At 47.4% G+C, this 16,796-nt stretch overlaps 2 protein-coding genes across 2 annotated transcripts; both read right to left on the bottom strand.

The window, feature by feature from the left end:
- Nucleotides 1–1,219: 1,219 nt before the first annotated feature.
- Nucleotides 1,220–6,513, bottom strand: LOC146430339 (glutathione S-transferase theta-1-like). The gene is made up of 5 exons (XM_085075934.1): nucleotides 6,317–6,513; nucleotides 3,508–3,595; nucleotides 2,712–2,862; nucleotides 1,998–2,174; nucleotides 1,220–1,462 (listed from the first exon to the last, which is right to left on the bottom strand). The coding sequence occupies exons 1-5, from the start codon at nucleotides 6,426–6,428 to the stop codon at nucleotides 1,256–1,258; spliced, it is 735 nt and encodes a 244-aa protein (XP_084932060.1). The 5' UTR covers nucleotides 6,429–6,513; the 3' UTR covers nucleotides 1,220–1,255.
- Nucleotides 6,514–7,400: 887 nt separating this feature from the next.
- Nucleotides 7,401–16,485, bottom strand: DDX51 (DEAD-box helicase 51). Its single transcript, XM_085075932.1, has 16 exons — nucleotides 16,374–16,485; nucleotides 15,804–16,183; nucleotides 15,165–15,409; nucleotides 14,913–15,063; nucleotides 14,151–14,296; nucleotides 13,750–13,821; nucleotides 13,479–13,585; nucleotides 12,835–12,943; nucleotides 12,322–12,467; nucleotides 11,453–11,645; nucleotides 10,714–10,829; nucleotides 10,507–10,623; nucleotides 9,455–9,556; nucleotides 9,130–9,193; nucleotides 8,782–8,916; nucleotides 7,401–7,951 (listed from the first exon to the last, which is right to left on the bottom strand). The coding sequence occupies exons 1-16, from the start codon at nucleotides 16,394–16,396 to the stop codon at nucleotides 7,925–7,927; spliced, it is 2,133 nt and encodes a 710-aa protein (XP_084932058.1). The 5' UTR covers nucleotides 16,397–16,485; the 3' UTR covers nucleotides 7,401–7,924.
- Between the last annotated feature and the right edge of the window lie 311 nt (nucleotides 16,486–16,796).

The following is a 16,796-nucleotide window of genomic DNA, read 5'->3' as shown; positions in this document are numbered from 1 at the left end:
TGTAACCAGCAGCAGAGACAGACTTCCAGATACAACCACAGCTTAACAAGGAGAGGAGGAAAATAATTCTGCAAACTGGAACCCTCCTCATGGAGGCCTGTACCTGGAAATGGGAGCTCACAGAGACAGAACAGGAAGGCAGGAGAGGCACAAAGGGACACAGGCAAGAGGCTATGAAGGGTGCTGCACAAGCGTGGAGGATGACTTGATGTCTGTTTCCTTCCAAATCCTTATTACAAATCCAAACAGAGCTACAACACCTGGCAGATCTAGCCATTAGCTTTACAGGAGGATCTGACAAGAGTAGTGGAGCATTAACTATGTTTGGGACATTCCTCAGCTCCTGTACTGAGCTCTTTGCCCACCCAGGGCTGGCTAGCACAGCTCCCTCTGCTACCAGTGCTGGCCCAGCCACTGCAGCACTCAGTGCCGACAGCCTGGCCAAAATGGTTTCTGTTCAGCTGACAAACCACTCTGGGAAAGGGAGAGACGACTGATGTGATTTCTAGAGGGGACCATGTGGTTGGTAGCAGCCTGACCAAGAAAAGCAGCTTTTTTCACACTTGTGCAGGATGTTCTTTGTAGAGTGTAGCATGAGTCTCTGGTCGAGGAGCTTTATTGACTCTATCCTTGCCAGAAGCTGGAGGCACCCCTTGGGTACTGGCACAGCTCCCTGCTACTGGGCATTGCGTCCCTTCGCTCTCACAGGTGACGCAGCAGCATCTAGTGGCCAGGAGTTCCAGGAGCCCTGGCAGGGTTTCCACCAGGGGCTGGGTCCTGACCTGTCTCTTGCCTAAAGAGCAAAAATATTCCAGCAAATTGTTTTCACTTTGCAAAGTGAAAACCATCTGATACAATGATTTTTCCTTGTTTCAGACACACCTGTTCTGACATACCCTCAGGAAAGCTTTGCTCTGGCCTGGAAAGCTCAGAACAGAGATGGAGAGGGCAGCTCTGACTGGCCCCCATTCCCACACAGACTGAATCACCTCAGCCCTGAAACAGATCCAGTGGAATCTGAAAGAAATGAAAGAAAAGCCTACAGGGCTACAGCTCCTATGCTGCAATGGAGAAGAGGGAAAAGCAACTCATGGCAACCCAAGATGTATTTTTCTTCCCTTCTAAGTTGCAGAAAGGCTGTGAGTGAAGGGAAATGCATTTTGTGGAATGGTGTTTCTGTGTGATTTTGAGAGGAAATGTTGAAAGACTACAATAAACCTTCAGAAAACAATCCATTTTATTAGAGCATAACCTTCTAATTCTGGCTGACCTGCTTTAGGAGCTGCTGCTTGAAATGCTCCATCAGCTCAGGTGCAAACTGATCAGCAGTCAAGTTCTTAGCGTTCATGATCTCTTCGTGGGCTTCCTGGAAGAGCTGCTTCCCCACAGCCTCTTCCACCCGCCTGCGCCACTCCATTAACTTCGGCCTCTCCTCAAATAGGTCGTAGCCAGCACACACAGGCTGCAGAGACACAGAGAGCACCCCAGAGTGAGGCAAACTAGGCCTCATTTACCAGGGATGGGACCAAATGAAAGATGGATATGCTTCTGGCTCAAGGCAGCAGACAGTCATCACATTAGGTGGAGCTCATCTCTGGCTCTTAGGTCATAGGGAGCAAGTGGTGACATCCTCAGCAGCTGCTGTCCCTTGGGACATGTAGCAAAGATCTCTGCCATGGCTAACCCAAGAACGGTCTAATGCAGAACACGAAGTCCATGCACACCAACACAGCTCTTCCAAATATCTGTACTTTCCTGCCTAGTTTGTAATTTATCTTTCTTTCCTGATGAATTCTGTCCATATTTCTATAGAAAGAACTGTTTCATCGAAGTCTGTGTTCCCCAGCAAACTTAATTGTGGTGAAAGTCAAAAAGGAACAAGACTTAACCCCACAGAAGATCTGCCATTACAGAGATGGGGCTGCAGCCCCCACCCCTTGGCCTTGCCTGCCCACAGCCCAACTCACATATCCAGCAGTGCTGGGGTAGATGCTCACCTGCATGAGTTCCACCAGTGCTACAAGGTCTGCCAGGGAGATCTCGCTGCCTGCGATGAAGGGCTTGTCCTGCAAGAACTTTTCCTCAAACTGCTTCAGAACAACATTCAGCTCCTCAATAGCAAACTCCAGTTTCTCTGGAGGAAGTGGCTGGCCTGTGAGGAGAGGCAGCAGCACCTGGCAGGGAGAAGAAACAAGTTGCTTTTTATGTGTTTCCTTCCAAATCTAGTCATCTCCCTCTCACTGCCACCTTCTGAGGATCCCTCACCAACCATGCACCAGAACGATTAGAACTGCTCATCAACCTCACCAGGTTAACATTAATGTCACTCATTACTTCCTGCCTCTCTTTGTCTCCTGCCTAGAAATCTGAAAATCAACCCCAAGAGTCTCCTCTCAAGGGAAGACTATCATCTGCTGGCAACTGCACTTTGTTTTCCAGAGGGAGGTTGTTTCTTTCCATGAAGCCAGGCAGCCAGCAATGAGCTCTGTATGGTGAGAGCTGCTCACCCAGGACAGTTTGCTCTGGACCTTTGGCTGCAGCATGAAGGATCCAGGCCACTTTGGTTAGCCTCGGTTCAGCAGCCAAATCAATTCTGTTCCCATCTGTCACCTGGTTTGTACATTTGTTTAGAAAGGCCCTGCACACAGGCAGGCCATTTCACTCACAGTTCTTAGCACTTCATTTTTCATATATATATATAATGGTTTTACCTTGCTTAAGAACAACTTGCTCCCCTTTGCACGGATGTTGGCATGCTGCCAGGACAGGTACTCATCAACCCTAGCCCTTTTCTGCAGGTCAGATGGGTACCAGTGGTCAGGAGTCTTGAACTTGTGGACCAGGTACAGGAGGATTGCAATGCTGCCCAGGAAGAATGACAGTCCAGTGAGCTGCTCAGCTGAGATTAAAGCACTTCATCTTTCTTTTCCCCCCAAATTTTGCACTGCTGGACAAGCAGCAACTCAAACCTGATGCAAGTCAAGTAGAAGTACAGCAAGGCACAGCACAGGAGAGAGTTTGCACTGGCTCAGCTGGCTTGTGGACAGCAATTATCTGACATGAGATAATTGCCCAGCAAGACAGGCGTGGTCCACTGGTACAGTTAACCCAATAACATTTTTGAGCTAAGAGAAGCTGCATAATACCAAATCTGAGCCATGTTGCCTGACCACCCAGCAGCAGGTGCTTTATGTCAGATTTCCTGCACTGACCTACAGCCTCCAGCTGCAGGCAGAGAGAGGAAGGACATGTGGACAGCTATTTAAGCTCAGAAACACTGCCTACATGCAAAGGAGCTCCAAGCAGCAGCTTTTTGTACTATTAATGCTGTTCAAGTTGTTTACATAAGATAGCTTCTCTTGAAACGCAAGAGAATGTACAAGTGGAGCACAGGATATGAAGGAGACAAAAAACTGCCTGGGCTGGATTCTCAGCAGTGCACTGGCAGAATCCAGGCATTGGGATAAACAATACTACAGCAGGGCATTGAACTTATTTGAGTCTCACCTCTCTGCTAAGGTGAAAGAACCATCCCTTAGTGCAGGCACCTTCATCAGGACATTCACCTTCCGGAACTCCTCTGTCTTGTGCTGCCCTGAGGAGGGAAATGGGAAGTTTTAGTTGGCAGGGATACTCAGGACCTGTTTGTAGACACCTGAGGAGTTTGTGGGGACCATCTAGCTTCAAGTTCTTGTTTTGGATTGTACAAATACAGTCTTGTATCAAATTTATAACCAATGAATAAGTGCTGCAGGATGACTAGGGGGGTTGCCCTGTGGTATCAGCTTACTTGCTTATTGCCTACATACCAGACCCACCTCTTGACCAAGGGCAGGGTAGTTAGGAGTCCTTTCATACCAACAGCACTTGTCGCCTTGGGGCTCTATCCACTCCAAGTTTGTGCCTGGAGGTACGTGTACAAAGCCAGAGGGAGCACAGAGCATCTTGGAAGAAAGGGATGTTACTATCAGAAACACGAATAACAAGGACAGTGAGAAAGCAGATAAGTTTTTTTTTTTTCCTGAAAGATAATGTAATTTATATTCAAGTCTCTTTTTGAAGTCCACAGATGGAAATAAATTTCTGTCATTCCATATAAAGCCATGGATACTTCATTACAGGTCTTTCGATTAGCTCCTGTGCATTTTGCATATCTTTTGTCAGAGCAAATAGGGGTTTGAGGTTGCTTTTAAGCTATCTTATAGGCCCTCTCTGAAAGGTAGGCAGAGTGAACCTGACAGGAGAAGGCACTTTGTTCATCTGAAGTCCCAGTGTCTTCCATCATGTCTGAAACCAGTCCCAGAAGCCTTGTTTTATGTGATTTGTTTGTGACAGCCTTTTCCAGCCACTCGCTTTAGTCACATGTGGCCGCCTGTTTATTCAAGCCTCTCTAATGTGTAACTAACCTTGTGCCACGTCCTGTTATGTGAGTCATCTGAGAATCTGTGTGCCAGAGGAGATGCTCTGGAAGGAATTTTAGCTTTTCTAGTACTTGGCAAACCTGGTTTGTGACGATCCCCCTGTCACTTGGCTCACAGCCCATCTCTCCTACCCCTTTCAAAAAGATGATGTGCAGATTCCAGGCCCTCAGGTGTCCTTTGGATGTCATGTGACTCCTATCCATTCTCTACCTCTTCCACTGACACCTCCCCTACTGGGGGCACAAGAGCTTTTCTGGAGCATCACACTTTACCTGCCAGCTCAATTCTGAATATCAGTTCCTTCATCTTGTCCTTATACACTGTGCAGTGACAGGTACCAGTGCAGTGAGGCATCCCCCACCATGGTACCCAGTGAAGGCACCTGGGGCACTTCCCCATGGCAGGGGAGGTGCAGGCACTGCAGGAATAGGATGGGATGCACCTTTAGCATTCCCATAGGCCAAATCACCCATCTTATATTCGCAGGCCAAAAGCAGGCACTGTTGCCAAGGGGCACAGAGCACTGGGAAACTGTGATTTAATTAATTTTCCTTCCTCTCACTATCCCTATGCCTATATTTCAGTTGTTTCATACTCTCATTCCTTGCCTGCCAGTCTCCTCACCTTTGTTCCAGTGTCTCACCACAACACTTAATTTATTGGGAAAGAAAGGGAAGGACTCAAGATGAGCCAGCCCTTAGCTACAAACAATTGCAAAAATTTTTGCTTCAAGACAAGTGGGAGGAAAGCCACAGTAAGGTAGAACCAATGCACAGCTAAGGTGAGCAGGGGAACACCCAAAGACTCAACCACAACAGGCCTGAGGTTTCCAACAGGTTGGAGCCCCTTTTGTTCCTTTATAAATTTCAGCCCCTGGAGCCTTCTCATCTTTCATTGTTTTTAAGCATTACTTACTGAGGCTTTTTTATGCCCAATACATTACCAGCAGATCTCTGGAAAGGTTGAAGGATAGCTTTTACCAGCTTCAGTTACAAAGAAAGAAGATACAGATCTTTGGGCATCCTTTGGTGAAAACACACAATACCCCTTGGACAGGCTCCTACCAGATATCAGTTGGTTTTAACCCAACTAAACCACCTCCCTTCTTCATTTCTGAGAGTTCAGATTGCTGGCAGCTGCACTGTCTCGCTCCACAGCCTTCACAAGCTGGTCCTCAACCACCTCAAAATAACCTGACCACAAACCACTTGACCCAATGGAGCCCCCAGAGAGGCAGCCCTACCCCTGCCCTGCCCTACCTGCTCATGGGACAGCTCAGCAAGCTGGTGCATGAGGAGCCTCCCAAGGGGGTGGTAACCCCTGCCAAGAGAAGGAGACCTGCTCTGCAGCAACTGCTGCTGCTTACCAGAGCACAAAGTTGAATTAGCAAACAAGAACCACACAAAACTCAGCTGTCTGCGCCCATACATGAATGTCCCGTCTGTAGTTTTTTGTTTCCCATCTAAATGGCCTCAGACCTGGCACATCCTGAGCACTTCTCAGAAAAGCGTCTCTTTTTTCAGAGTCCCATTTTCTGCTGGGGTGGGGCCGATTTCAAAGATATCGAATGCCTTTGCAAAGTCCTGTTTGCTGCAGAGGAGCACAGGCACTCAAATCACTACTTAAAAAACAGGGTTGCATTGGAGAATTAGGTATTGTTTTTTGTAGGCACCAGGAACCCTCTGCAGCAGAAGGGCCACCCCACTCTCTCTCAGCATCTCACACTGTTAGGGACAGTGAGTAACCTGTCTTTCACCCGCGGGCTGGAATTCGCCACCCGGGAGCGCGAAGGGAGCCGGGGCGCCGGCGCGGGGAGCAGCGGGGCACCCGCTAACCCAGGGGCTGGGGCAGCCTGGGGCACAGGGGCTCCCCCGCCGCCCCCTGGCCCTGCTCACCCTTCCGCAGCTCCACCCGCTTGAACTCGAACGGGATGTTGTTGCTCCGGGCGAAGATGTAGAGCGCCCGGCAGGGCTGCGAGAGCAGGTCCAGGTACAGCTCCACCACCATCGTGTCGCTGCGGCTGCTGCTGTCGCCGCTGCCGCCGTCGCCTGTTCCCGTTCCGTCCTGTATCCCGCCCGGTCCCGCCAACACCGGCCCGCCCCGGCCGGGGCGGGGCGACAGCACCGGGACCTCCTCCACGCCAACAGGGCGGTGCCGCCGCTCGGAGCAGGGTCGCATCCAGTGGCTCACAGGGCATGGGTGATGGCACTTGGGGGGCAAAGTTGCAGCTGGGCTCTTCCACCTCACATCTGATCTCTGGTTTGTTCCAATAACCGCCCTTAATCGCTTAATGATAAAGAAGCCACAGCCGGGCTCAAGGGACGTGGGTGCTTCAGAGGCAGATGCTGGCGTTGCCTGGGGGAGCTCACAGCTCTTGCACAAGAGGACTTTCCATTGCTGTGACTCCAGCACCAGCCCAGACACCCGTGCTATGGAAAAACAACTGGAGGGCAAGCAGTCACAGCAGGAAAACACACACTGTTTCACTGCTATGAAACAACCCCACGTTGCTCCTGTGTTCAAAAAATTCAACCACCTTTCCCAAAACCCATTCCTTCAAGATTCCCAGCTTTCAATAACGCATTGCTAATACTTTGTAAAACAATAAGTCAGAGCTGGAGCCATTCCTGCTCAAGGAAAAGCAACCCTTGGAGAGTAGTTGCACGCCGCAGCTACATGGCAGGTCTAAGCCCTCTGCCAGGGCAGCTAAAAATACCATGGCATGTGTCAAATACAGACTTACAGCTTGCAGTGACACTAGCTGGCTCCAGGACATTCATATTAGACATCAGACATTTCAGTTTGCATTAACACCAACCTAACAATAATACCTGCTGTTTCCTCTGGTACAGAACATTGGAGGGAAACAACATAGGCAAGAAAAGGACAAGGCACAGGACTGTAACAGTGAAAAATCCCTTTAACAGTATCTCCATCCCTAATCATAAAATATCCCGAGTTGGAAGGGACCCACAAGGATTGTCAAGTCCAATTCCTGAGCCCAGGAATCTTTATTAGACAGTTTAAAAAATATATATAATATTTAAAAGTTGGATTCACTGCAACCTAGAGCAGCTCTTCAAACGTGCTTCTGTTACAGGCACTGCACAGGTGTTTATGCATTTGCAGACACAGACAGAACCATTGTCCCAGTGCAGAAGTGAGGGCCCAGCCCTCATCGTTGGAGGACAGCAGTTCCATCAGGCCATGCTCAAGAGCTGCTGGTAGTTCTACATATGCCAGCAGGATACAATGCAAAGTCCTCCTCAAGACAACCTGTATCTCAAAATGTATCTTTTTTTTTTTTAAACCAGTAATTGAACTCTGTTCACCGTGTCCTTGAAAGAGGAAAAAGGGCTGTAATAGCTGACTTCAGATATGATAAGGTTGAGGAGCCAACCACTCAGGGACCACGACTCAGCGTTGCTGTGCTGGGGAGCAGTCCACGTCCTGTCCCACTCAGCAGCTTCGGTGCCACATCAGCCATCTCAGCTTCCATTTGTTCAGGCTCGTTTCTGTGCTCGCTCATTCTGTTCAAAATTAGAGAAGTTGCTTGAAAATGCCCGTGTCAGTCACACAGAGAGGACTTGGGGTAGGAACAGGACAACTTACTAATAACTGCCGCAGTTCTCAAACATGCCTAGACTATAACTCAAAATCATCATTTTTCAAGGACAGGTATTTATGAGGAGTTCTCAATTTACAAAGCAGAACATTTGATCAACTTTTGCAGCACAAAGTCTGTTAAGGATCCCTAGTCCACCCATCTGGCAAGGTAAATTCTACCCTGCTTTTGTCTCAAAGCTCTCAACTTCCCTACTGGTATAAAAGAAGGGTCTGCAGATAATTCTTTCCTGGCTTGGGATACCCAACTTCTAGTCAGCATAGCTGTACATTACAGTCTTAAACTCTGTAATGACAAAAGGTTTAATATCTGCATTTTGCTTGCAGTCTTCTGGGTAGCTGTCAAAATCCCAGCTACAGAGGTAAAGAGAAGGGCAGAATAGAAAAAACCCACCGAAAATCAGAATTGTTTTGGTTGAAAAAGACCCTTAAGACCAACCATTTACCTGCCACTGCCACACCTACCTCTAAACCATGTCCCCAAGTGCTGCATCGACATGCCTTTTAAATCCCTCCAGGAATGCTGCCCAACTTCAACAGAAAACCTCTTCCTCCCTTTCCCACCCTTTCTGAATATTCCATAATGATGAACCTACAACTGCTGCCTTTACACTGACATGGTATTGTCTCAGACAAAGGAAAGGAATCTGGACACTAATACTTGTTCTAAGCATGAATTGCAATAAACTGTGCAAGTTGTAGTTTGATTTTTTATTTTCTTCCCCATTTCAATTACCTTGACTGTTTTCTGGAGCTTACACAGAGCTCCCTCATATTGCTCCACCAATGGCTTCAATGAGTTGCCCTTCACTGGGTGTTTCTTTATATCTTGGATGCCAGCATCCCTCAACATCCGCAGAAACCGTCGCTCCTGCACAACAAAACAGACACAGGAGGTGAGACATCCCACTGCCTAACAGCTAGAAAATGAGCACATTTTGGAACATGCTGCTTAGTCAGGAAATAATTGATGTTTCCAAGCACAAAGCTCAGTTAACTGGAAAAAGTTGGAAGTAGTATGAACTTTATGTTCCTTATGCCCCTGTATATGTCCTTTCAAATGAATCCCATGCCAAAGACATACCTGAATTCTAAGGACCAAGCTGAAAGCAACGCCTGCTTCTCCTGCACGAGCTGTTCTTCCAACCCTGAAAACACAGAAAGTAAATTCAAGTCAGTTTAGCTCCATAGTGCCTCCATTATCAACTCCAAGATTCTGATGCTGAAATTCTCCAGATTTAATAAAGTCAGATTCCAAGCAATGCTATGGACTTAATTTATGTTAGAAAGCTATTTGCATATTAAAGTAAAAAGAAAAGCTAAAAGCCCTTTTAAGTGCATGTCACCTTTGCTAAATATTTCAAAGCAAACCAAGCTCAGACATATTCCTTTTGTTCCTGTTGTCTTACCGGTGAATGTACGTCCTGATGAACTGTGGTGCATCATAGTTGATCACATAATTCACTCCTTTAACATCAATCCCTCGGGCAGTGGCATCTGTGCTGATTAACCTGGTTATAAATGTAGATACAGTCATTTTCAGGTAACATCTCAGGCACTACACGCACAAGTGAAACACAAGTGAACACAGCACAACTCTTGCCAATCTCTGTTCAAACTGGACAGTCAACCTCTAAGCCTGGCAGCAGCACTGCAAGTCACTCCTTATTGCCACTGGCATTATTAGTTGTCCACAGATCTCCAAAAAGCACTACAGGCCTGAAACGCTCTGCTGAGCATGACAAGTGCTGCCTCCATGAGAAGTCACTGGGTGCTTCCAGGTTCTCCAAGCATGCCAGACAGCTCCCAGCATAATGGAGGTTACAAACCTCTAAGGTATCTGAATATTCCATAAAGGCATGGAACACAGATAAGGAGGTGCGAAATTCCAGTAGCCAAGGAGGAATTTATACACCAGGTTTTGCTAAAAAGAACATCCAGAAAGTAGGTATTTACCTTTTCCTCAGAGACATTCCACAGATATAATCTCATATAGCTACCAAAACCATAATGCAAATCAAACACGTGGATAGGCAAATCAAACACCTGTATGCCAGTCTGAGCAGGGAATGCTTTGGTAGGAAGCTCTGACACTACATACAGTTTTAGCACCAACATCCATTTCCTCCCAACAAGTACCAGATGCCCAGCACAAATATTAAAGTCTGTATTTGCAAACCTGTGTGTTTTGGGCAACTCTATGAATGAGCATTTACATTTATTGCTTGTTATAAAACAACACATAGAAATTCAGATTGCAGCTAGATTAGAACAGGCTGAGTTACATGCAGGGCAAACAATTCAAAGTCAGAAGTCTAAGTCTCACACCCATTCTGCAATAGACTCCAGCATGCTCTTTCAGAAGACCCCATGTAATTGGGTCCCTTGGTTCTGTTTAGCTTTTTACACTGCCAACAGCCTATGCTGGAAAATATACAGGATACCCATTTAAGATGCTCACAGTTGTATTTTTCCTTGTTCAAACTCCTTCATGGTTCTCTGTCTCTCATTTGGAGCTAACCGAGAAGAAAACTCAGCCACTGTCACTCCACCAAAGGCTTGAACCAGCAGGAACAACCTGCAGGTAAACAGGAGAGAAAGAGTCACCTCCTTAGCTCTGTAACATCACTTGACAGATACCTACGATAGTGATCTCATAAATGTTTACCGGTGAGAGGCTTCCCTGGAGTTGGTAAAGCACAGCACGCGGGTGAATTTCATTTTCAGCATGAAATACAGGAGGAGCAAAGGCTTGGAATTCAGGTCACAAGGCACGTAACATTGCTGCAGTCAACAGGGAAGGAGTTCAGAGAGAAAAATTAATTCTTCCCAAGACTATCTTCCCTGAGGCTCACTATGTGTCCACGACCTACACAGGCTTGGATGTTTTACAGCTGAGTAACAGCAGCAAAACCAGAGCCCATAATGCCACCCCCTTTAGAGTAAGTCACACTTAGTCACACAGGCTGGCAGGCTACAACACAAGTGGAGACGGAAGACCTGAGTTGTTCTAATGCTCTTACTCCTCCACAGCAAGTAACAACATGCAGTGCCTTCCAGTCTACAAGCTGGGCTGTACATGCATGCCTTGAAATGCACGTAGACATATGGACAATTGATAAGTGCTACTATATTATTATTACTTCATACTTCCACCTCCTGTTGCTGATAAACTTAATCCCACATGAAGAGAGATTAATTAAAAAAAAAAATCCAGTCTTAACGAAATGAACATTAAGTATTGAGAAAAAAAATGTGCAAAGGTAGAGTTCTCTGGGTTATAAATACTCCCAAAGCCACTTTTGCAGGAAACATAGGGAAGACACACGTTTTAGGGAAAAACCACAACTAGATAGTCCAGAATTAAATCTTCAAGTATAACTTATTCAAAAGAACTAACATCATACCGATAGCCCCTCAGGGAGTGTGTATTTATTATTAGTATCTTGTTCGGTTTCTGTTCCATCTCCATTCTTCTCAGAATACACAGATGTGAAGAGGCGAGGCTGGAATAAATCCAGCTGCTGCAATTTCTCTGGGTCCTGGGTCAGCGTGGCTGAAAACAGCAGTTTTTGTAATGGTATCTGAGGAGAGCAGGAGCTGAAAGAAACAGCACATGGAAACTGGGCTTTGCAGATGGGGCAAAGGAATTCCACCACAGGTGCCTTCAGATGATATGAGGGAAGCAATGAATGCTCTTTGATGCTTTTTTCCTGCCCTGGGCCTTTCCTACAGGTTCTTTTCCACCCTTGTTTTTATGGTGGAGTTCACAGACAGAATTGATCAGCATTCTCAATCAAGTGTACAACCCCAATCCATTACTCCTGCACAAGTCCCTGCACCCTGGCTACCCATGTCCTCATTCTAGTCACATCCTTCCTTGGCCACTCATCTCAGTTTCTGACACATCTCTACCACTGCTGTACAAAAACAGCAGCTGCAGATAATTAATTACAAGAGCTTTCCTCCAAATCCATTACTCAGCTTTGCCAGAGGCCATTACTACAGTTACTGTGCAAATGGATCACAGATCTGGAATATTTGTGCATTTTTTGGATGCTCCTTTAGCCTAAATAAGGAAAGCGTGGAGAATACAACATTTAGTCTGAAGGACATCCTCTGGAATCAGCTGTTCACTGCCTTAGTTTAGTAGACATTTCTCAGACAAATCAAGCTTTGAGAGTCCATGTAGTAGAGAGTACTGTGGAGCAGGGCAGTGACATCCAAGTGCTGGTGCCCATACCATCAGCTCAAAAAAATGCACTCTGCAACTTACCTGGCTGCTGTTATAGGCCCTGGTTTGGTCCTCTGAAAAAGCATGTTGGAGCCAGAGTCATTTTCTACTTGGAATGCAGCTTTGACAATTTGGTTCAGACAGTTCTGGTGCATGTCATCGATCATACGGTCAGCTTCATCTACGATCTGAATTCACAAGGATGAAAACCACCACTTGTTAAATACTGGGAGCTTTTCTATTCCTTTGTATCTGTAACAAGTGAGCCAGAATGTGAGATAATGGAAGCTTCTAGTCAACCGAATTCTTTCTTTGCCCATCCTTACTCTGAGTTTGCAAGAGCCTAAGAGAGAAGGGGAAGTGGGTGGATGCTTGGGTGTCACGAGTTGGAATAAAACATCTCATCTTGTGACTGCTGCCTCCACAACCTGGAGCGTAGACAGGCCCACACAACAGTTCCAACAGAGATGTATTTATGTTCCACACAAGAAGAAAGCAGGAATTACTGCTGTAGCAGACACTGCCTCAGATGGGAGACCTGTGGAGGTGACTCACCAGGAAGCGAAGCTGTGTCAGGCTGAAGCCCGGGGTCTGGTTAATGTGATCCGTGAGCCTCCCTGGTGTGGCCACGACAATGTCAGCCAGGCTGCAGTAGCCTGTCACTCTGAAACGACAAGCAGCCCATCAGTAAGTCTCTCTCTTCACATAAAGCCTGCAGCAGAGACCTTAAGGAGCAGATGAGGTTTTCCTACCACTCAATTAACTGAGAAATAGCAAAATTCACATATGGACTCGACAGTGGACAGCGTGCAGGGGCAGTAATGGACACCAAACACCAGTCTCCACTGCACTGACTCATTTTAAACAGAAAGTGTCATTCTTCATTGCTCTTTAAAAAAGCTTAATTGGAACAAATCCCACAGGTACAAATGACCTGTGGGCACACTGTAAACATGTGCATTCTGAATGTTTTCTGGTGAAAAATCCCAAAAATCTAGTAAAAAATTACAATCACAAAAAAGGGGTAGTAACAGGCACTATGACAAACACAGAACCACCAGAGTCCAGCATGTAAATCCATTATCCAAAATCATGACAGCATGATGGCGTGCTGCAATAGTCTGTATTTTGAACCCTGCTTAATGAGGTTAATTAGCTTGCAGTCTCTATAAATCTTATCAAAATACCTTTTAACCTACTTTTTCTGGACAAGCATCTCCTGCTCCTTTGCAAAAGATTTCTGGCCAGTAATTGAAACGACCTTCAGACCTGTCCCGTCAGTGTAAACGTTGAACACTTTACTCACCTGCAAAGAGATGGGCTTTGTCAGCTGCCACAGAATCAGCTGCAGCAAACACTTTCCATTACATGGACAACGTCAAACCCACTAGCAGGTCTTCATCAAAGTACTGGCTGCAGCAGCCTGTCCCTCAGCCCAGCTCTGCTCAGCGCTGGTGAAGAGCCACATACCTGCTGTGCCAGTTCTTTGGTGGGCAGAACAACCAGAGCTCGTACGTGGCAAACCACTCGGTCTAACAGAACCTGTCAAAACAAAGGCCAAATGAGTCCCTGGAAGCAGAAGAATGGGGTTCTTGTACCTAACTTAGTGAGAAGAGATGGGCTTGACACATTCTCACAGTTTTGTTTCCATTTTTCTCCCTCTACCCTCCCAACTCCTTATGCTGAGCCTGCTGTCTGAGAAAAGGAGTGGGATGCTGACAAGAAGCTCCCTCAGGCAGCTTTGAGCCGAAAATCTGCTGCCTTATGTCCACAAATTCCTTGGTTTTTTGACCTAGTTTTAAGTTCAGGTTTTGCCTGAACAAAAGCAAACCCAGCATCCCCTACAGATAGATCCCTGGGGGTTAACTCACCTGTACAATGGGTATGACAAAGGACAGGGTTTTCCCACTGCCTGTGGGTGCTGAGACACAGATGTCCTTGGGGCGGTATCCTCCCCGCCCCATCAGATATCCGTTGGAGGCACTCTGGAGAATGGCAGGAATCACCTCTGCCTGGACTGAGCAAAACCAGAAACAAACACAAGCTATACGGTTAATGAACTCACTAATACCCTGAAAATGTTATATAAAAGCATCTTTTAAATGAGAAAATGTGTCTGCTTCCCAACATAACCCTGATGGGCCTCTGACACAGCCTAACCTCCAGGCTCAGCTGTCCCTTATACTTATTTAAGAGCTGGTTTTATTGTACTTGTTTGCAAAACTGGTAAAATAATGGAAAACAAACAAGATTTATTTTTGTTTGGATGTTTTTCTGGTGCTTTAATGAGCTGAATGAGTTCCCAGAAAGCGCTGATCAGCAGCAGAGATGATGGAATGTAAGGAGCTAGAATACATGCTTGGCACAAGGAGGAAAAATGTGAGGACACAAGTAAGAATTTCCCCTTTGGGCAGATCTGAGCCATTACTTCAAGCTGTATTTATGAGTAGATAACAGACTTTTACTCAGCCTAGACAAAGCTTTGAGTAAGAAGGGTTAAATCTGGTACAATCACTTTCATGCATTAAATTTTTCCCTATATTTTACTTCACTGACTACATAAAATATACAGCACCATACTGCAGGAACTCTTTAAGCCCCTTAAGAAAGGAACAAAAGCACTATTAAGGTACCTGGAAAAAAGGACTCTATTCCATTCATTTGCAGCTTTTTCAAGAGCCGGGGGTGGATTCCTGGGACAGCTCCGATTGGACAGAGATTATCTTTGATGCGTTTCTGCACTCGTTTGGGTTGAGCAAGCCACTGTGGTAAGAAGGGCTGAACCTGAGGTGAGGGAAAGAACATGGCAATGCCACATGTAAGATAAACTTGTAAAAAGTATCTTTTTTTCCTAAGCATCATCAAAATTCAGTCAAGCAGGTAACCTTCTGCACTGGCTTTGCATCGTAGTCTCCAAGAATCATCATACTGGAGGGTGGACAATTTGCCTCTTCCCCTGAGGCTGCTAAGGGCAGCTCCTCCTTTGTACTTTGATTTCCTTCAGCTTTTTCATTGTTCTCTTTCTTCCCTGTTTCGTCTCCTTCTGTTGTCTCATCTGTTTTCTTCCTTTTATTAGACTTATTTTTAAAGTTGTTTCTGTTTTCATGTTGTTTGATATCTTCTTCAGAATCTGGAATTTGGATAACAGCAATACAAAGCTACAGGTCAGAACATGCCACAGAAAAGGGATGTAGGCAACATTACAACACAGGACTTAGGCAGCAGCTTGCAGGCTCTTTTATCCTAAATCCTAAAGTGTGAAAGTCAAACATTTCTTTGTTCGTATGGAGGTGATGGACTGAGGTGATGTGACATGCTTCCCTCCTTCCCTAACACTAAACTGATCCTCAAAGTTTGCACTATGGGGCTTCTCCTAAAAAAAAAGAACTTGGGAACAGATTAAAGAAATCAAAACAAAATCAGGTAAACTGGGCAAGGTACTCTAAGAGCAACTCGCGTCCACTTTTCTGTGGAAACTGTCAACGACAATGAACTGAAATCCTACTGCCTCAGTTTATCCTTACCTGCTTCAGTCCTCTCTCTCTGCACTTCTGATTTTCTTCCATTTTCTCTCTTCTTCTTTGTGCGGCTACTGCCATCTACTGCCTCCTCAGTACCTGCTCTTTCTTCCGAAGAGCTGCGGGGCTGATGCTTTGTCTTTAGCTTCTTCTGCCTTTGCGCACCGGGCTGCTCTTCAGTTTCCTTCTTCCTCTTTCCTTTTCCTTCGCCGGGCTCACCCCCGGCGCTCAGCCCCGTGCCCCCACGGCCTTCCCTTCCCTGGGGCTGCGCCTCCCGCTGCTTCTGCAGCTGCCGGGCCCTCGCCTGCTGCTGCAGCCGCTCCAGCAGCACCCGCGCCCGGTCCTCCGCCTCAGCCTCCTCCTCCTGCTCGTCCTCCCCGCCGTACCTGAAACGGCCCAGACAAACCTCCTCAGGTGCGAGCCGCCCGCACCCGCACCTCCGGGCAGACACCCCGAGCACGGGGTCGGGACAGCGCCCGGCGCAGGGTCAGGGAAAGGAAGGGCAAGGAAGGGCAGGGACTGGGTCCGGGAGCGGAACAGGGGCAGGGAGCGGGAGAGCGGCCGGGGCCGCGGTACCTGTTGATGCAGAACAGCGCCATGGCCACGCCGCGCCGCCCGGGCGCACCGAGATCGCGTCAGCGCGCCGCGCGCGGCGGAAGGCTCCAGACGGCGCGGGGCAGGCGCGCGCCCCCTGCCGGCGGGGGGTGGAAGGGAGGGGCAGCGGCGCGCGCGCCATCCGGGCACCCTGAGGGGAGGGCGGGAAAGCGCTGAGGGGAGGGACGGGAGCGCTCAGCGCCTGAGGGGAGCCTCGGAGCGGGACGGGGCGGGACAGAGCACAGCGCCAGCGCGGGACAGGCTGGAACAGGATAGTACCAGTACGGGACAGGCTGGCAGAGCACACTGAAGCTTCCCATAGCGCTGCAGGTCCCTGCAGAACTCCCACAGCGCTGAGGGCCATCCCTGCTCCCTGGAGCAGGTGGTGAAAGCAATGTGGGTAAC

This window comes from Lichenostomus cassidix, chromosome 15 (genome assembly GCF_008360975.1).
Source record: "Lichenostomus cassidix isolate B80296 chromosome 15, HeHo_3.0, whole genome shotgun sequence".
NCBI classification, from domain to species: domain Eukaryota; kingdom Metazoa; phylum Chordata; class Aves; order Passeriformes; family Meliphagidae; genus Lichenostomus; species Lichenostomus cassidix.
The sequence above is the reverse complement of the archived record's forward strand: the minus strand, read 5'-3'. Positions and strand labels throughout refer to the sequence as shown.